Source organism: Akebia trifoliata, chromosome 12, assembly GCF_017979445.1.
Source record: "Akebia trifoliata isolate Shusen 1 chromosome 12, ASM1797944v1, whole genome shotgun sequence".
In the NCBI taxonomy this organism is placed as follows: Eukaryota; Viridiplantae; Streptophyta; class Magnoliopsida; order Ranunculales; family Lardizabalaceae; genus Akebia; species Akebia trifoliata.
The window spans coordinates 31,249,764-31,270,749 of NC_141386.1; the positions used below are offsets into that span (position 1 = coordinate 31,249,764).

The 20,986-nt window shown below is 34.5% G+C and overlaps 1 protein-coding gene and 1 pseudogene across 4 annotated transcripts; one reads left to right on the forward strand and one right to left on the reverse strand.

Moving 5' to 3' along the window:
- Nucleotides 1-1,942: 1,942 nt before the first annotated feature.
- On the reverse strand, nucleotides 1,943-8,404 carry RAD51C (RAS associated with diabetes protein 51C). Of its 4 annotated transcripts, none has more exons than XM_086419167.1 (9): nucleotides 8,231-8,404; nucleotides 8,052-8,150; nucleotides 6,705-6,827; nucleotides 6,500-6,587; nucleotides 6,343-6,413; nucleotides 5,324-5,550; nucleotides 4,368-4,499; nucleotides 3,255-3,321; nucleotides 1,943-2,339 (listed from the first exon to the last, which is right to left on the reverse strand). In XM_086419167.1, the coding sequence occupies exons 1-9, from the start codon at nucleotides 8,340-8,342 to the stop codon at nucleotides 2,194-2,196; spliced, it is 1,065 nt and encodes a 354-aa protein (XP_086275293.1). In that variant the 5' UTR covers nucleotides 8,343-8,404; the 3' UTR covers nucleotides 1,943-2,193. The 4 variants fall into 4 exon arrangements, with proteins under 4 accessions (XP_086275293.1, XP_086275292.1, XP_086275295.1 ...); XM_086419166.1 differs by having other exon boundaries at nucleotides 1,943-2,313; nucleotides 8,231-8,402; XM_086419169.1 differs by having other exon boundaries at nucleotides 1,943-2,313; nucleotides 6,500-6,533; nucleotides 8,231-8,400.
- A 7,447-nt stretch (nucleotides 8,405-15,851) lies between these two features.
- On the forward strand, nucleotides 15,852-17,207 carry LOC147389506 (protein EXORDIUM-like 3 pseudogene; annotated as a pseudogene).
- Nucleotides 17,208-20,986: the final 3,779 nt, after the last annotated feature.

A 20,986-nucleotide genomic window follows, 5' to 3' on the forward strand; every position in this document is an offset into this window, starting at 1 on the left:
TGGTTTGAGTAAAGGTATTACCTGTTCCTATTAAAGCAAAGAGTCGTGATAATCTGACACCCCCTTTAACATACGCCTCCATCACATAATTGTAGATCATTTGCCTCGGGATACATAAGAAAAGATTTATGATTATGTGTATCCTAAGACAAAATATATATGGTTCTGTGATAGAAGCTACGTCAGAGGTCAAAAAATCATTATTATAAAATTAATAATTGAACAACTTCAATATTTTCCCAGGCAATGGCATCATTAAAAATGGGTTCATTAGAAGGATCTTAAAAGATTATCTATTATTAATTATTTTATCTAATTACAAAGTTAATAATTATTTTTATTTTAATAACTTTAATTATTTGAAATGAGGTTTACTAATATTTTAAAAAGCACTTAATTTAGAAGCATGTGATATTCAGCAATAAAACATATTTCAGATATTAGAATTTACTTAGATGATGAAAATTTATTTTTTTTGTAAAATAAAAATTTTAAATTATAAAAACAAAACATTCATTTTATAATCAGGAGGAGTTCTCCAATACATCATATTGCTTTGTGCTAAGATACATGTGGACAGAAAGCCCGGAACATTTAAAAATCTCAAGAAAAGAAATATTCTTAAAAGATGCCAAGTCAGATGCTGGAAGAGAACTGGCTTGATGACAAGAATCTTGCCTTGGGATAATGAAATGTTGATGATGAAACAATATTTCATTATTTAGCTTCTCAATTTATCAAAATCCATCCCATCAAAATTAACTTGAAATAAGTTAAAGCCTACAAGATCTTAACACGACTTAGAAATTCTACAAATCCATTCCCATCCACTCACTTAAACCCCTTCAAAATTAAAAAATAAATAAATAAACAGACAAACAAAGGTCCTAAATAGAAATTAAGAAAAATTACTTAAAAAACCTTCCTCAAGGGATTTTTTTTCTAAATAATCCCTAGTGGCGATCTTTTAATAATCCATATACTTAAAGGATCCTAGTGGAGGGACTTTTTTGTTAATAAAGGACTCTAGTGGCAATCTCTTGGTCCATTTATTAAACTTTTCTTTTCTTAACGGCCTCTGGACCTCATCTCCCACATTTTTTTGATTGAATATCTTAACTGTTCAAAATCATCGTTTTCATAAAAAAAAAATTAGATTTTTGACTTCTCAATTGAGTTTCAAAGACTCCATTCCAATAGAAAGGATTTGAGAAGAAAGAAGAAATCAATTTCAAGGGTTTGCTCTACCTTTAATCTTAGTTTGTAGATGAAAATCAGTCAAAAATGATTCTTTTGGGTTGAAATCATCTAAACAAGTCATTATCTAAAATTTTTAGTTGATCTTTCCATGTATTTTAGTCGAAAAAAATTTGAAAATAAAAAATGGGTGGATTTTACCAGTGTCGAGTTCGACAATAAATAAAAAGCGGTGAACTCGACAATAAATAATGGTGAGTTCAACAATAAAAGTTGTGAACTCAACGACAAACAAAAAAACGTCAAGTTCGATAATAAATAGTGGTGAGTTCACAATAAATAAAAAAGTGTTGAATTCGTCAATAAATAAAAAGTGGTGAACTCGATAATAAATAATGAGGGACCATTAAGAAATAAAAAGTTTACTAACTGTCTTTTAAATAAAAAGTGGTGAACTCGATAATAAATAATAAATAATGAGGGACTATTAAGAAATAAAAAGTTTACTAACTGTCTTGTCAAGCTACCGCCCAAAACTTAGGGACTATTTAGAAATAAAACCCTCCGCCAGGGTCCTTTGCATAATTTTCCCTAAAAATTATGATATCTTGAAACACATTGCTCCTTGCTATAAAATAAAAATAAAAAAATGCACTGGTCCTTTTCTTTCCACATCCCCCAGCAAATTATGAAAGAGAGTGTTTAATTTTAAAAGGGCAACGATCTAGATTAAAAACAAAAAACGTGATCCAGATTTGGGTAATTTTATTTCTAAGAAAAAAAAGAACTGAGATTTGGACAAAATTTGAGGTAAGTTTGTACATTTCCAAAACATGATGCCATTAGTAGCAGTTTACACAATGCAAGTGGAACATTTGCTCTTATCCAGGAACAAAGTTCCAACGAAATCCTCATCATTTTAGTTCCCCCTACAGTATACTTACATCATTCTGATTCTTTTGCAGTTTGAAGCAGCATCTCGTATCCCTTTAATTGTCACGGAATATGGCGCTGAAGCTGACTGCAGAGAGGGTGACTTGTCAATGTACGCACATCGTTCATTGCCATTCCAGTACAAAATAACCCGGTTTGTGCATGCATGTGACCAACTATCGCCTGCAACACACAATTAAAAGAAAAAACTATCTACCATTTATAACATAATATACTGAAAAAGAACAAATTTAAGGACAACCCATCTAATAACAAAGAAGAATGGAGGAACAAAGCTCAATGGGAATCCAATGGTCAAGAAGTTTTAAGGACTTGAGGTTGATTGCCACCACCAAATCTTACTGCTATGCACAAATGAAAAGCAAAAGATTCTAACATGAATGCAGCTTACGTGATTACATTTAAGGTATTAAATTTTGATTTTGTTGTCCATTTCGAGACCAAAATGGGAATATAAAAATGAAGTTAATGTTTAAATCAAGTTTGGTTTGTGTCTATTTCGGTTAAGCCTAAAGTGGAAATTTTCTATTACTGTGGAAATTCATATAATTTTCATCAAAATGATGGAAATATATAGGGAATTTTTATTGAAATTTTAGGAAATATAAACAAAAAAACAAATATTAAAACACATCACAAGTCATTAAAATATAACAAACAATCATATGGAGTGTATAAATAAATATCACCAACTTTTTTCTACATGGAAATGAAGGCATTAAGGTTTTACTACTATCTAGAGATTTTTTTTTTCTATCAAGGCAATGGAATTGATGAAATTCAAATCACTGCATGAAAGCTTTTGAAACTTCTAATCAAAGACCTATAAAATTCCTAACCAAAGATTTGGAAACCTACCGCATACCCTGAAAACCAAACAAACCATGAAAATTTGAGCATGAAGCACTGTAACACTACATATCTCATGATTGTATGGATCACTAATAGAATAAACGCACAAAAACAAAAAAATAACTAAAAACTTGCACTTTGTTTTTGTCAAGACCATTGTCATGATGTGGTGCTGAGGAAAAGAAAATGCAAACTAGAGGTTCAGCAAATGCAAATGTGAAAATGGAAAAAAAGATGAGATGGAAAGTTACCTAGAGCAAGAGTTAATTGGAATGAACCTTCTGTGAACTTAGTAGTCACCTGGTTCAATAGTACAACCTGCAAAAAGGAGAGAGATACCAGATCAAACAATTTAGTCGAGAAATTATCAACTTCTCAATAGATAGCTCATAGTTGAGTCGAAGAAACCATTAATAAAAGTACAAGGATGGGGGCAATCAATGTAAAACAAAACACTATTGGGACCAGCATAACTCCATTATTCCGAAAGGAACTAAAAAATTCCCAACAACAATAGTTCTTACAATAAATGATGGTAATCTTGTGTGTCAAGTTGAATTTATGTACATTATTCATACAGAAAATACTGATGACTTACCAGCTATGCAGGAACCAGTAAAAGGCACAGAAGCGAGGAAAAAATATTGGCAGAAAAGAGTTCATGCTTAATGTAACGCCAGCCACTGATAAATAATCATTACCATCTACGCCTTACCCCAAATGTCAGGGTCAGCAATATGAAACCACTTTTCCCATTTAGCCCTATCTTGAGCGGAAAAAAAGTTTGGATCTATGTTAAATGTATTATAATATTTTACATCGGTTGTCTGCTATACTTTTCTGAGGTTCCTACCGATCTATAGAGACAGACATGTGGAAAACCATTCATGGATAGATAGGTATAGACATAGAAGCAAGAGAAAGCACATGTCAACATTTTAGCACCACAGTGAGATTATAGTGGAAGATATGTTTCATGAAAGATCAAGAGTTTATCAGAATGCATGTCTAGATCTTGAAAAACATTAACAGTATAAGAAAAGGAACAGATCAAATAGATTAAATGATGTTTTTTTCTTCCTAAAAGCAAAGTCGACCTACATAAGGTATGCATTTAGTGGAGTAAAGAATGTGTTCTGCAAAAGAGTATGTTATATACGAAATTACTGGTTTATGTAGAACATTTATTTTTTTTGTACCACCACATGCACGGATGAACATTACAAAGATTATGTCAGAATAAGAAGACTTAAGAAAATGGCAAAAAAAGGACTACTAGATCTTCAAAGTGGACGTGCTTGAAGTAAGGTTGTCATCGTTTCACAAGGGTTACAGTTCCACAAAGATAAAACGTTGATAGTTACCGCCAAGCTAAAGCTTTTGGCTAGTTTCATCAACTTTAAAGCCATTCCGCTAAGTACTCGAGTCCTGAGGGCCAAATCATCAAAATCTTGGCGGAAGTGAAAAGTGACACTATCAATAATAACAATTCTAACCTGCAAAATAATATCACCAATCATAGTCAGTAATACCTGTGAAAAAATAAATTGGCATACAAAAAAGAATAACTGCAATAATAAATGAGTATATGGATCTTTTGTTTGGTTTTAATTTAGGAAAGAAAATCTTAATGTATCTGTATGCATACATAAATTTATGTTAATATAAGATAAGGCGGTGTTTCAATCTATGACAAATAGCAGTTGGTGGTGCTCTTTTAATCTTCTCAATTGTGCTTTGAGTATCTATGTGCCAGGTACTCTCCATCATCCCCTCAATAGAACTTCAAAAAATGTGCAAGCACCAAATTGCAAACGGAGATTGTCTTAATTTTGTTTTTCGGTCCTCTCCTTTTTCTTATCAAATCATGTGCTAATCCAAAATGGCCCTAAAAGTAAAATATTTAATCCATATAAGCATTTAATGAATATAGATAATCAAATAGTAAACAAATTTATACTGAACAAAAACCTCTTGAATATTCACTCTAAGGGCCACAAAATATTTGACAGCAGGTAGAAGCATTAACACAACCATCAATTCAGAACACAATAAAATAAGTGAAAGGATTTCATCGGGATTTAAGCACACGAATTAGAATTTAAATTATGCTGGAAAAGTCAGCAATGCATTCTCAATCATTCCTTTCATATGCTAGTTAATTTTGACCAAAAATACTGTTTCAAAAATATTACTTGTAACAGGGGAAAAAAACTTAGAATCCAAAGCAGCAGAAAATAAAATCATTGGCAAAGCCGGTAGATGCCTGTTTGCTTAAAATTCAAACAAGCATGAAATATTATCAATGTGCTTTACCTACATCTTTATGCTCCGTAATGAACTTTTCTAAGTTGTTTATCACTGCAATTTGCTCTGTGTAACTGCATATACGGAAATAAAATATGTTTGTCAGGAAAGTGTTAGGCTGCAGTTTCTCTTTGCAAGCTTGAAAACCCTTTTTCTGAAAGTCATAATTTTCCACTATGTCCTCAATGCATGCTTCAGCGATTTGAAACACACGCTCAACCATAAAACTGCCCTCCGTATCTGTGTACATCATGTAGGTATAATGTTTAAGCTTGATGAAAGAACAGTGCCAAAACGTGCAGTGTGCATAACGTGTAGGGCATAAAATGGGTCAGATTTTATCCAAAATCTGAATTTAGCGGTTTTGGGTCCTTGGAGTAGATCAGAATAAAAAAAAATGTGACGTACCATGATGCGAGTCAGATCCGGATCTATCTATATAGAAAAATGCTGGAATGACACAAATGGAGACACAAAGGTGACAAAAATGATGTGGTGGCGCATACATAACCGTAGATGCTTTTTACTCATATCTCGTGGAAAATCATCTACGATAATGTGCGCGACACCACATCATTTTGTTACCTTTGTGTCTTCATTTGTGTCACCCCAGTACAACTCATCTATATATCCACCTAGATTCGAATCATATATTGCTTTGAAAATTATATTTTTTAGGTTTTTCAAACTATCCTTTTCTGCTACTTTAATATAACATAAATTCTTATAAATAAAATGATTATAATAGTAAAGTAGAATAGTGTAGCAATTAAAAACCAAGCATAGAAGAAAAATTGTTGAACTATCCGGATTATCCGACCCGAACCAAGCAATTCGGTTGGGTTAGATCAGGATCTAGATTAAGTGAAATCAAAATGATACGGACATGGTTTATCTAGTAGGATCCGAGTTGGAATCGGGTCCACCATCCAGATAAATAAGTTCGGATCTAAATATGGCTTTACTCAAATCCAAGCCGAATCCTACCCATTTTAAGCTCTACAAGGTGTCTAAAGAAGTTCAGACACTTACCTATATAAATCGCCTTCCCTCCTAGACCACCATAATCAACTGGAATTTGAACATTAACAGCAAGTTGAATCCTGTACATTGTAGTATTATTTAACACGCTAATAGAAAACCCCAATTTAACTTATGGACTTAACTAAATATAACAAGCAACCCATACCCCAGTTGTGTTTTACCAATGCCTGGTACTCCACCTGAAAAATTACATGTTAAGTCCACTAGACTAGTCGATAAAGATTCTTTGTTTGCTACAAAAAATATGCCTGGGATTTTATTCCAACAAATAACGAGGTAGAGAATGAACCAACCAAAATGTCCACAAAAGGGCATCACATCGAATACCAAGAAACAAGCCAACAACTAACCAATTTCAGTAACTTCCTTGCAATTTATTCCTCCACCCAAAATGTTGTCGAGATTGCCACAAGAGGTTGAAATGCGTGTAATGAACTCCTCCTCACATAGCATGTCCCAAGCAGATTGTGCACCTGCAAGAGAGAAGAAATTAAAAATCATTCCTAAAACAAGGATCCTTTATCTATGTTAAAGATGTCTAGTAATCACTTGCACTGGAGAAGTGATTCATAGACTTCCAGCTCCACTCCTTTTCAAGAAGATGCGTTTATACAATTAAACAGTACGTAAACCCCGACCCAGATGAGTTTGACTTTGGCATAGCTCTTACATTAGGCAAGTGGTTTATGCCCATTTTAGGAAATTGTCAGCTTTATCAATTAAGGTCTTGGAAACGATAGGCGTAAGCGGCAAGGACCATTGTACTTTCCTTCGGCAATTGATTGATCGATCGATTTGACTACTCTTTCACGAAAAAGCAGAGATTTTCAGCTTGACTTGACCGATGATGACATCTGACTCTAAAATTGGGGCGAAGATTGAAAGCGGACTCATATTTTGTATTACGGGATTAACCCTTGTAATTTCTTGATCTATGATTGCCATTAGCATTAGCGCCAATGAAATTAGCAACCGCTTTTTTGGAAGGTGAGGTACTCATGCGTGATTGGGGATTCCACGGTAGCAGTAGTTATAGCTCTACATTGCATGGGCTCTATCTATTCACTAATCATCAAACGATCAAGACATATTAAGATATTTGCAACTCTCATAGTCAGGAGGCTTTTTTTCCTAATGTGGTACAAGAGGCTTTTCCCTCGCTAGAGTGTCTAACTACCCTTTTTTTTTTTGTGTCACAACGTGTCCCCACCCACTTTGGAAGCAAGACTACATCCATGAGGATACAACCTGTCACCACAATCACGCGTATTGGCTAAAATTGCGGGTGGGGAGACTCGATCTCACGACCCTAAGATGCATGCCCAGGTCGCTGAACCACTGCTCCACCACTTGGGGTGGTAACAATACCACAATAATGTTGGATTGCATCCAACAATCCAACACAATGTTCTTTTTCTTTCAACTATTTCTTGATTGTTCCAAAACAAGTGATTCATTTCACATTTTGGTGGAAATCACTATTCGTTCCACGAAATATTTTGGTAAACAATGAATTCCAATTGAAATAACCAAATTTTAGATATAATAATACAAGATTTCGGAGGATATTTTCTGATAAATAAAAAAAAAACATTAATTGGTTGTATAAAAGACATTTTTAAATTAGACATTATCATAAAATAAAATAAAAATTAAAAATTATAATAAAAGGAGATAATAGGGAGAGAGAGGAATACCAGCAATAATGACGTTGGTTTGATCTAATCTGTCGAATCTACTACTCTGTAATGCAACCTTGATAATCTGAAGCGCTTCGTGATGGGAAACGTTTAAATCTGTGAATAGTGATGATGAAATAATTTAATAGAAAGAGAGCTAAAATAGATGGAAGAGAGATGTAGGACTAAGAGTGTACCTCGTGCCAGATCAAGAGGAGAGACGGAAGAGAGAGATGAGATAGTAGCGTAGCCAGCTGATACCAGCTTTCCCCTCTGCGTTGGTGATAGAGGGAGCCCGCATACTTCCATCTCTCACTCTCTCTCTCTCCTTTCATTAGGGATTCTAGTTTCGCGCCTTAAAGCAGTCAAGAAGGAACTCGAGTTGTGGCCTTGGTTAATTGTTAAAAACTCGTCCGATACCGAGATGACTCTAACGAGTCAACTTATGCTTATGATTTGTAGCCTTGTAGGTAGGGGTACAAATTTGAGGCATGGGCGGCTTTGCTTTGTTTTCCCAACCTGGTCCGGTCCACAACATACCCTCAAGTAGGGGTGCAACTCGGTTCGGGTTGGTTCGGTTTAGAGTAAAATTAGAACCGAACTGATCAAGATCGGTTCTATTATATTGAAATCAAAATCGAACTGAATTAGTTTAGAACCAAACCGACCTTAATTCGGTTCAGTTAGGTTTCATGGGTTGCTGAGAGATTTTCTCATTTCTGATCGAAGAGCAAAATTTTCCCCATTTCAATCGAAATCCAATTGTCCAATTTATGGATTAACCATTTGAGGGGCACATAACATAGGTAGAGAGAGAGAGAGAGAGTGAGAGAGAAAGAGAGAGGGAGATGAACGAACCGGTCGCAGGTTACAGGCGCAGTCGGAGGTTGCAGGTGCAGGCGCAGTCGGAGGTTGCAGGCTCAGGCGCAATAGCAGTCGCAATCGAACGCTACAGGGGCAGTCGGAAGTCGTAGGAGCAGTCAAAGGCCCGGAGGTTCCAGGCTCAGTCACAGTTGGAGGTTGGAGGTCGCAGGCGCAGTCAGAGGTCAGCTGCAGAAAGAGAGAGAGAGAGAGACTGCAGGTTGCAGTCGCAGCCGCAGCTCAACGGAAGAGATGAGAGAGAGAGAGAGAGAGAGAGTGAAGGAGGTTTTGAAAAATAAAATACATTTTATTTTAAAATAAAAAATCTTGGTTCGGTTTTCGATTCGGTTCGGTTATTTATAAATTCTGAACCGAAAATCGAATCCATCGATTTTTATTTTTTTTAACTGAACTGTATTTAATTAAAACCGAACCAACCCAAAACTCACGGATTGGTTCAGTTCTCGGTTTGAATCGAATTAAGTTGCACCCCTACCCTCAAGGGCTGTCAATGGATCGGATCAGACTCGAAATTCGAGCTATTTTGATTCGATAACTTTAGGTTTGGATTTGGTGTTTTTTATTCTAGTAAGGATCTGATCTGATATCCTATTGGATCGGATATGGATCAATCATGTCCTGACCCGATATTATGTTAGAAAGTATATAAATTATATATATATAGGGTCCCGTTATTTGGCTAACGGTTTGGCAAACATTTTGGCAAACACTTTTTCAAAACATGGGTTAGAGGTCTTGGAATGGGCTGATTTTTTGTGAGGATGATCTCTACGGTGAGGAGATCATCCTCACCAAAAATCAGCTCATTCCAAAACTTCTAGCCCAGTTTACAAGTTGAAAAATCGTGAACCGTCCATTTTTTGTAAATCATTTTTGACAGGGTTAGAAGTTTTGGAATGGGCTGATTTTTGATGATGATGATCTCCTCACTGTAGAGATCATCCTCACCAAAAATCAGCCCATTCCAAGACCTCTAACCCATGTTTTGTAAAATGTGTTTGCTAAAATGTTTGCCAAACTGTTGGCCAAATAACGCTACCCATATATATATATATATATATATATATATATATTTGTTGAGATGTATGAAGCTTCTTGAGATTTTGTATATAAAATCAGGTTTCCAAAGATCTAGATCTTAATATTGAGTTTCGAAAAAAAAAAAACACATGATCAAAAACTTATCAGATCAGTCTTGAATCTGATTTGATGCTTAGTTTTACTTTCATATATGAGATGAAAGGATTCATGATGATAAACTAAGTCAAAAAAATAGTCACTCGAAATTCACTTACTAACATGATATGTGCACAGAGCCATAGATCTTTTTCTTTGGGAATCACAGAGAAAAAGATATATAGTTCCGTACACATATCTACATCAGCAAGTGAGTTAGGAATGACTTTTTTTCGAGTCAATTTATCATTAGTTGAGACAAAAATGACCATTTAAAAAAGAGTTGTAATAATCTGACTCTCTTTTCTGTATAATCCCTTTACAGAATCGTAGATCCTTTGCTTCGGGATGCATAAGGACCGATTTTAATGGTTTTGTATGATTCTGTGGAAGGACTGCACAAAAAATAATGATAAATTGACTTAAAAAAAGACATTCAAAACCATCAATATTTTCCTTGTGTATCTCTAGGAAAAATCTATGATTATGTGCACATGCCAAGTCAGTTGAGAGAATGTGAGTGTCTTTTTTTAGTATGTTTATCTCGACTCTTTAAAAAAAAAAAGTCCATAGTAGGCCCAACCGGAAGCCCGAAGCTTGGCCCAAAGCGAATGGTATCTTAATAAAAAAAACCATTCAATGCGGCCTTCGAAAAAGGACCAGACAAATCTAAAAAAATGCTTAGAGTGAGGGAACTCTGTGGGCACAGCTTTGTACTCAATCTAACTCTGACACGAGACTCGAATGATTGGTGAAGATTATATATATGAAGTCATCTAATAAAGAAATTGGTCTTTTTAATACCTTAATTGATGGAATAACTTTGATATTATTTAATTAGTGAAGACAGTTTCTTAAGTAAAAAGGGAATTATTTTTCTATTTAAGAGACATTCTCCCACGGGAATAAAGCACAAAAGTTCTAAGAGCTATAGATTTGTAATTTTTTAAATCTAGTAGAATGACTTTCTCGAGTCCAAAGATGCAATTGCCGGATTTTAACAAATAATCTTTTTGTCTCTCCATCCCTCTTGTTATCCACTCTTCTTTATGTGAATGTGATTAATATACTTAAAGTGGATTGCTTCTGACCAATATAATTGTTTGATGGGAAATATGTCGAAGAATCAAATGACACCTAGTCTCAGCTTCCCATACAAATCATTTGCAATTACAAATAATTTATTGAAATCATTTTTTCTCGGTGCTTGGTTACATAATGCAAATGATTTGTGGCATAAAAAGAATTGTAAATCATTTGTAAAATCATAATGATTTTTTTCCCCCACAAAGATCAACAAATCATGAAAAAAGATTCGCAAGAGATTTTTCAATGGTAAATCATTCATCGCAAAACATTTGCAGTACAAATGATCTGTAGAGTGCTAAGTAGGGTCACAATTTTGTATCCCATAGAAGTAATTTAACTTTCTACCATTTATATTAAATTTGCTTTCATAAATTAGAAGTACAAATACATAAATTAAGCTAATCTTATTTGTGTCCTAGGATTTTTCGACTTGAAAGGCATTCACATTTTTATTTATTTATTATGCTGGACAAATAAGATTAATCCTTGATAACTAATTGGTTAGTGAAGATGAGTTTTGAACCTAACTAGGTCGTGATATTAATACTCAAGTTTTAACCAACTTAGCAAGTTGACATTTTTCATGTTTAACTCTTGAAAACTTACACATAAAAATGATGATCTTACTAAGATTATTTAGGTCTGGAGTTGCGAATAAAATTTTCTATAATGCATAGTTATAAGTCCAACTTTTTTGAATTTAACTAGATCTTGAGTCTTACTAAGGTTTATTTTGCTCAAATGGACTACCACATCAACAATCCAACACCACATATAAAAATAATATAAAAAAACTAATTTCTTTCGAGTTTGATTCAAGATTTTGAAAATGATGGCTATCGAACTTCCACAGAATTTTCATATTTAAAATTGTAATTCAATAGTGATAAATAAGTTTTTCAGAAAATTCTTTATTTTAAAATTGATAGAATATTTTTTTTTTATTACAACCTTAAAGTATCGGATCATGTTTTTTTATGTCAAAAGATGAGTCTAAGAAACCTTAATTAGGGTGAAATCCTTACTTAGTAAGGGTAGCCGGACACTTCAACTAAATTGTGTCGTCCACTAGATGTCCCAATCACGTGGGCCCGGAGTCGCTCAGTATTGCAGCTGTTCTGTACTAAACCACCACCATCTTTCATGGGGTGATTACGGTCACCGCCCCCGTACCCTTCAATCTGGTCCTCTCTCACTTGCTTTTGTCTATAGTGTTTCAAATAATGTATGTAGTGGGCCCATTTTATCATACTTATAATACTATCGACACGTGGCACATGGTCTTAATGAACTAGGGTCTTTGATCACTACTCAACTTGATTTTTCATTCCGGTCAACAGTGCAGAAAAGTCCTACTTTTACCTTACAAAAGGTCATAGTTGTGGGTCCTATTCAATTAGAGCGATTCATCTTTTTAATTAAAAAATGAAAATCGAACAAAAGGATAACCTTTTGTGAAAGACATTTCATTTCAGCAGGGCTCGTAAATTAATGCTTTTTATTTATAATTTTCTCTAATTTCATTTTCTCTCATCTCAGACTTTCATAATTTATGTTGCACCCTATTTCATTATAAAGACTAGACGGTGGCATGTGCAAATGCATATTTATCTGAAGGGCTTACTTATAAGTTAAAAATTAATTAAATGATGGTTTTGAAGATTATACGGATATTTTTATAAATTTGAAATTAGACGTGATTGCAATTTTTTAGGTTTGACCGAATTACCCCTTGATTATATTAAGTTTAATTGTTTAAATGAGGATATTTCTGAAGTCTAAATTTTGGTATCAAACCCTTCTCTCAATATAATAGTAAAGATACGTACTAAAGGTGGTATGAGCAAGCGCATACATATCAAAAGAGCTTATTTGTAATTTAAAATGTTGATTAAAAGTTTTTTGAAGAGTAAAAAATAGGTATTTTATAATTTTGATAAATAAATAACATGATTATAAGATCTTGGTGGTAATTTTCATTTTCTCGACTAAAATGACCTAGATTATATTAAGACTTAAGTTTGAATGTAAATGTGGGGGCACTTCTAAGATTCCAAATTTTGGTGTCGAACCACTTCTACTTAGCCATCTCTCTCATTATTTTTGCATTGATGGATACGTCCTATTTTGCACTTACTTGACTACTCTTACCATTTTCGTCATTGCAATTTGTTTCTAGTAACGAGCAATGCTTTACAGATTGTTAATAATGTCTCAGCTAATCTCAAGCATTCAAGATTATTTTTCAATTAGAAAAATAAAAAAAATAAAAAAAAATTCAATCAGGAAAATATCAATCACCATTTTCAAAGTATCCCTAGATTAAGTCCAAATGCAAATGATAAGATATAACACACTCAAATCTAAAATTATTTTTACATATCGTGAGGACCACCAACTTAGAGAAAAATCTAAGATATGACATTTGGAAACCTATAAAGCACAACCTATCTACTAGGACCATTTCGAACCCAAACATTGTGTGCAGTGTGGTCCTACAAAACACAAACCTGATAGATCGAATATGAAAGGTTTTGTTGTTGGTTATTGGACAAGCATGATTGGACAAAATTGAAAATAGAACTTCTTCTTGTTCATGGTAGGATGCCTGTAATTCGAGTTTCATGCCCACTCAACCAGGCCATTTGATTTGAGCCCTTAGACAATAAGGCTCTAATAAGTTGCAATTCAAGTTATGCATTTGAAAAATTACCTCTTCAAAGTATTATTGCTGTAATTTGATGTATTTTATAATACAACTAGAGTTTGCTCATATAGGCATCCTCTTTGAGGTTAAGGGGAGTAAAAGATAATAATAAAAAAAATTCGAAGGATATTATTAAAAAAAATTTGAGGTTAAATGAGTAAAAGAAATTTTTTTTATAAAGTTATAGAGGTATTATTGAAAAAGGGGAAAAAAGAAGAAAAATAATAAAGTTGGATGGGTATTATTGAAAAATCTTTGAGGTTAAAGAGAAAAAATAATAAAATTGTAAAAGTATCATTGAAAAAGGGAAAACAAGAAGAAAGACAATAAAGTTGAAGGGATAATACTACAAAAGGATATAAGAAGAAAAAGAATAAAGTAAGAGTTATTTTTTAAAAAAGGAAGAAGAGAAAAGGTAAAAAATTAAAGAATTGTGATAATTTGACACCTCCCTCTAACATACGCTCCCATCACAAAATCATAGATCATTTGTCTTGGGATACAAAAGAAAAAGATGTATGATTCTACATATCCCAAGGAAATGATCTACAAATCTATGATGGGGGCGAAGGTTAGAGGGGGTGGGTCGGAAAATCATTATTCAACAATAAAATTTGTCCTCGAAATATGTTGTTTATTGGGTATAAATCTTTAGACAAAAGAATGCGGTCCATGTTATTATTTCAGTGTATAGATTTTTCTATTATGCTAAATAGATGCACGGTATAATTTTAATCTACTAAATTGAGCTAAAATCTGATTAATGTATCTTAGTGGAGATCGACTTTAGGTGGATGGAACAACACTTAATAGCTTTTGGATCCCATAATTTAATTTGGGTAACATATACTTGGAAGTTTAAATGAATTTATACTCAAAATTGAGAGTCAACTTTATTTTTTTGATTATAGAATTAGGTGATGACTCATATCTTCTCGTGAACCTAGATATAAAACCAAGTCAACCAGAATATCAATTCGATCTGAATTGAAGCCCTACAATCAGATTGATTGCAGGTTTTTTAATCACCTTTTTGTATTTCAATTTTGTGGCAACTGATTTGTTGCTTTCATTCACATTTGAGAAAGAATTTATTTGGGGACCACCACATTTGAGGATTTTTAGTTGAAACAAACGATATTAAGAAAGAACGGATTTAGACTCGTAACTCAATTGGTTTGACACATTGCAAAGTAATTTTGAAATCTTCCATTCAAGTCCAACTTATCAATTATAAAAAAATTAGTAGATGCCAATTAACTTAATTAGTAAAATCTTTACATGATGACACCAAAGATCTAAATTCAAATCCTATCACCATCCAACATTGGGATTTGGGATAGAGTAATTTATTTTATATAAAAAATAAGAAAAAGTATGTCTTGATAATGAAAGGAGGAGTCGTGTTAGAGTGACCTCAAGTTAGATGCTTTTCATCGAGATATACACGAGTGAAAATCTTGATAAAAAGCATCAAGAAGTGCCATGTGCGATTACAGTTTGAGGTCACTCAAACAGGACTCATTTGATTAACATATCCATCCTTTTGAAATTAAGGAATTATCTACATATTTAATTGATGTGTTATAAGTAAAGTTGGTGCGCCAGTAGAATCTTTCCAAAGAAAAATGAAAAAGCAGAATATCGGGGAGATAGAGAGAGAGAGAGAGAGAAAGGCTAAAGACAATATAAAGCACATATCTCGACTGGTTACGAAAATCAATAAAGCTTAACTTGATAATTTAAAAACCATAAAATAGTCCCAAAATGCCCATCCGCCCCTTACCCGCTTTAGAGAAACAGGAGACTGACCATCTACTACAATATTAAAGACCGCTGGGCCCACCTGACAAATAATCTTCACAATTTATGGCACGGCGCGCTTCTTCCGCAAGATATCATAATAAATCACAAAGCACTGAAACGTGTCCACACTCTCTTTCCTTTTGTATATAAACCACGCACCACTACTACATTTCCACTCACTTACTCCCCCAAATCTCTAACATGCGCCAGGGTAGTGTGGGTCAGTATCCGGCGCCACCGGTTACGGTGCTGCTCGGTCTTACCATTTCCTGCCTCGTGTTGTTTATAGCACCAGTTATCGGATCAAGCATATGGCCTCAAACCCAAATCAACCACACCATCAGCACCAATCAAAACTTCGGAAACTCAAAGAAGTACGAGGGCTCATCCGAGTTCGTACACCTCAGATACCACATGGGTCCAGTCCTAACCACTACCATCACCATCCACCCAATCTGGTATGGCACGTGGCAGAGATCACAGAAACGAATCATCCGAGACTTCATAAACTCAATCTCAGCCGTTGATATAAAACCACCTTCTGTCTCGAAATGGTGGAGGACCGTACGCCTCTATACGGACCAAACCGGGTCGAACATTACCCGAATCGTTCGACTCGGTGAAGAGAAGAACGACCGGTTCTACTCACATGGCAAGTCACTCACTCGACTATCCATCCAATCTGTGATAAAAAGCGCCGTGACGGCCACTACACGCCCTCTTCCCATCAACCCAAAGAGTGGACTCTACCTTCTCCTCACATCAGACAACGTACACGTGGAGGATTTCTGTGTTCACGCGTGTGGGTTTCACTACTTCACATTTCCATCTATATTGGGGTACACGCTACCGTACGCCTGGGCGGGTAACTCTGCTAAAATGTGCCCCGGTATGTGCGCCTATCCGTTTGCTGTACCTGTTTATATACCAGGATTGAAACCTGTTAAGTCACCCAATGGTGACGTAGGGGTGGACGGTATGATAAGCGTTATAGCACACGAGATTGCTGAACTGGCAACAAATCCATTGATTAATGGGTGGTATGCTGGGCCGGATCCTACTGACCCAGTTGAAATAGCTGATCTTTGTGAGGGGATCTATGGAACTGGAGGTGGTGGGTCCTACATGGGTCAGCTGATGGAAGACTCTAATGGTGCCACGTATAATATGAATGGGATCAGAAGGAGATTCTTGGTTCAATGGGTTTGGAATCCTGTGGTAAGTTATTGTACTGGCCCCAATGCATTGGATCAGTGATGCGAGGTGGGTTTTGTTACTCTGTTTGTAATAAAAAACATACGTGTACGTAGATAGAGGTGATGGGGGTGGGTTAGAGAGAAAATGTTCGAATTTTGAACAAAGATTAAGGGCTCAGATGGAATTATGACAGTTTGAGGTTCGAATTTGGTTAAAAAGGATGGAATGTGACACATGTTATTATGTACATGGGCACGAGTAAAATGTTGACTTTTTTACCTTATAACTGCGATGTATATTATCTATTTTCTTATTTAGTGACTTGACCGTCCTTGACAAGTTATTAGAGGAGGCATAAATTCACTGTGTTATAAACTTAAATTACCTGATGTTCACACCGACAAACTCTCTGGGGGTTAACTGATTAAGGGGTTAAAAGAGGAAAAACAGTAATGCTGTGATGCACGGGTCCTATTAGAAAGAGTCGGGATCAATCATCCATGTCCCATTCCTAACCAAGGTTAGGTGACACCCCCATCTTATGTCACGTGTCATTTTTGTGAATTACTGACCATATGGACATGTGGTCCATCTCTTCATGAATCTACACAAAAAAGATCAGTTTGATTGGTGATGTGTATCCGTTGATTATAGCATTATATTAAGAATGATTTCTAATCGTTGGATTTAATTTTTTTTTCAAGAGAATAGATCTAATGGATACAAATTATCAAACACTGTGATTTTCAGTATGTAGATTCAACAAGGGACATACCACATATCTTTACGGTCAGTGGATCCCAAAAATGTCACATGGCATAAAATGGAGTGCCACCAGACCTTGGCTACGAACAGGATATCCGACTGAATCCCTACCCTATTAGAAAAGAAGTATAAGATTAAAGACAATAAAATTATAGGGGAATTGATTGGAAATGAGAAAAGATGAAAGAAACTAAAATTAAAGGGTATTATTGAAAAGGGATGTAAGAGCAAAAATAATGATTTTCCAACTCCCCCTCTCTGACATACTCTCCTGACGTGGCATGTGCTAAAATCATAGATTTTTTCCTCAGGATACACAACTACACATATTTATGGGGATATGCACTTGTATATGCTATGAAAAAAAAAAATCTATGGTTCTAACACATGCCATGTCAGGAGAGTATGTCAAAGGGAGGAGTTGGAAAACCACAACTCTAAGGGTATGTTTGATTGCATGGAAAGTGACTTTCCATGGAATTTGAAATCCATGGAAAATTAGTTGTGAAAAATAGGTAGGGTTGGAAAATTAAATTCCATTGTTTGATTTCACTTGGATAAAATCATGGAAAAAATATGAGAAAAAAAAAGAAGAGGAGAAAGAGGAAGAAGATGAGAGGAGAGGGAGAGGAAGAAGAAGATGACGAGGAAGAGGGAGGGGGGAGGATGAGGCGACGGCGACGACGATGGCGACGAAGGAGGTAAGTGAGGAAGATGGGGGGAGAACGTAGTGGTAGTGGTGGCGGAGGAGGTGAGGGATGGAGAAGAAGAGAGAGAGAGAAGGTGGTCGGAGACGGAACCGACAGCGCCGGCGATGGCGATAGTGATGACGGCGAGATTAGTGTAATGGTGGTGGTGGTAGAGAAGAATTGATGATGGAAAATATTGGTGGATTTCATTTTCCCACCCATATGGGTGGGAAAGTGAAACCCATGATTTAGTGGACTTTTTGAATGGGGTGGAAAATGAATTTCCATTTCCATGTGCAATCAAACACTTGAAAAATGTCATTTTTCATGGAAATTGATTTTCCACCCTATTTTCCATATGCAATCAAACATACCCTAATAGTAAAAGCAATAAAGTTGAATAGTATCATTGAAAAAACGATGAAAGAAAAGAGAATAAAATTTAAATAACTACTCAAGATGTGTGAAAAATTGATAACATTGGGGAAAGATAATCATTGTGCTTTATTATATAAATTTCATATTTATATAGTACAGTCAAAAAAACCAATCATGAAAAATTATAAAATCTAATAATAAGTCATGATTTAAGTTTAATGTTAATAAACAAATCAATCAAGTTATCCACTTATAATAGTGCGTCAAAATCTTTTTTTCATTATTACTTTACATGAGTCCATCTCAAACTTTGTGCGTACACACTACAACAAATTCATGCATTTAGGATTTTTCTTTCATGTATGCTTGTGTTTGCATGTCTTTTTCTTTGATTTTTTATGTGATTTCAATTACAAAATTGTAATAAATATGACTCAAACATCGGAGTCTCTTTGGCAGATATTAAATCAATGTATATCTTTAGTACAAGAAATTTAATAGAGTTTGGCATTGTTATGCATCCTTAGTGTTGGAAGAACAAATAAATCTCTCACAATACTCATATCCAAATATTTATTTTTAGGAATGAACATGGTACATGCACCTAAATTAATAACTTTCCTTTGATTCAGGGAATTGATTTTCTTTTCAACTATATTTATTTTTAAGATAGATTTTTTTTTCTATGTGTTTCTTCACTTGTCTCCAAGATGTTGCAATACATTTAAAAAAAAAAAAGTAGGAAAAAACTTATAAGCGGGCAAGCCGCTGCAAAATGTTGAGGGAACCTTCTCCATCGAATCACATGTGGCATTTGCAAGGAGGTATTCGAAACTTTGACAAAAAGGGAAGGGTGTAAAATAAATTAAAAATACCATATGTCTTGAAACGAGAAGGGTTTCTTCAAAATTTTGCCCAACCTTAAAATTCTCAAACTCTCTCATCACGATCACGTGAATGTACATTTCTAAATACAGTAACCCGTAACACCAATTGTTCGTCTGGAACATGTCCTATGGCATTGTTTTAGATACACCATCTCCACAACAATTACACAACTTACCTCTTGGATCACTTAAAATTAAAAGACTAGTCATGCATGGATGTTAAATTTGAGTAAAAAAAAATGATCAAATTATTGACTAGGGACCAATCATGAGAAAAGATCAAATTAGTGAGCCAAAAATAGTTTCATATATAAGGTTACTATTATGATAAGGTATTTCTCCTTTCCCAATGCAATTGTCCCATTTGACCTTTACGCCTCTTTATCCTCCCTAATCCTCACAATTGTGTGATTTCAATGGCGTGGGCCCAAAGAAAGTTGTGCTACGTGGCGATCTGAGATGTCATTATCAAGATATTTGTCCATCACTATAAGGTGTTTCTGAAATACTGTGATGTTAAGCTTTAATAAGTGAGTGGACTTTAACGGTTTAGAGTGGGCCCTCTGATTGGTCGGTATTTCTCGTGATCGTGTCAGTCAGAGCTGTAGATGGTTAATATAAAAGCAGTCAATTTTGTCTGTACAAGGAAATTTTGTCACTGGGTCGTTGGGACATGCATTATTAGACCGTCGTAAAGCAAAACCAGAATTGATTTCCTATCACATCGAAACGAAGCGGAGCATGAAATATCCAATATCCGACCCGATACATATCTATTGTAACTCAATTGGATCCTAGCATGATATGCAGTTATCTGGTAAACCATGGTCCACATTAATAATATCTAATTGTCCACAATCCATGACAATAAGATAAAATCAAATAATTAAATTGATTTTTTTTATTATTATATCTATATGCTTCCCTTGACTCCATTAATGAAATGATTTCATCTTAAAGAAATCTATACATATTATATTTGAGCGTATATAGCAATAGATTCAAATAGAAAAATATATATATTTATATATAATAAAATAAGACTAAGTTGATATAGTTTTGTATTTTTTGAGGTAGAGATAAATATCCCTTTAGCTATCGTTTTGTGGTTGGAAAAATATACTATCCACTTATACCACACTTTTTTGTCATTTATTTTCACTTTCTCTAACTTTATCATCTCTTATCTTTAACCCACTTTATTATTTTTTTATTTATTAATTTTATTTTATTATTATTATTTTATAATATCTCTCCAACTTTTTTTTTTCTTTCGCTTTTTGCCCCTTAACCCCTAAAGAAGATGCCCGTACCGTAGGCAATAGGCACAAACAAGCACTACTATATAACTAATATAAAAATATTTGTATACTAGTA